At 61.1% G+C, this 314-nt stretch overlaps 1 protein-coding gene across 1 annotated transcript in view; it reads right to left on the reverse strand.

Annotated features, from left to right (window-relative positions):
* The window catches only part of LOC103801759 (kelch-like protein 30), a gene marked incomplete at both ends in the record, with an annotated part of 896 nt that overhangs the window by 228 nt on the left and 354 nt on the right, over positions 1-314 (reverse strand). Inside the window, 1 exon segment of the mRNA XM_009074187.1 lies at positions 16-314. This exon segment is cut by the window's right edge and continues 35 nt beyond it. Coding sequence (XP_009072435.1) covers positions 16-314 — 299 coding nt within the window.

The raw sequence follows: 314 nt of genomic DNA on the forward strand, positions 1-314 counted from the left end.
TCAGGGAGTGAAATTTGGGGCAGGAGGTACCCACCATGGTGCGAGATCGGACGACAAGGGCTTTGCTGGCATCTGAGTCACGGACTAGGGGCTCGGTGGCAAGCAGGTTCTGCAGGTACTGGTCAGGTAGCGAGACAAGGTGGGTCAGCTCCAGCAGCTCAGGCAGGAACTGGGCTCGGGACCCTGGGTCATGGCGTACCCAGCGCAGCACAGCCTCGACCAGGCTGTGCTCCTCCTGCACCTGCAGCTGGTCATTGGAGAGGTAGACAGCCAACCTCTCCTTGGAGAGCTGGAGGAACTCCTCCTGCAGAGAG

Source organism: Acanthisitta chloris, unplaced genomic scaffold, assembly GCF_000695815.1.
Source record: "Acanthisitta chloris isolate BGI_N310 unplaced genomic scaffold, ASM69581v1 scaffold41884, whole genome shotgun sequence".
In the NCBI taxonomy this organism is placed as follows: domain Eukaryota; kingdom Metazoa; phylum Chordata; class Aves; order Passeriformes; family Acanthisittidae; genus Acanthisitta; species Acanthisitta chloris.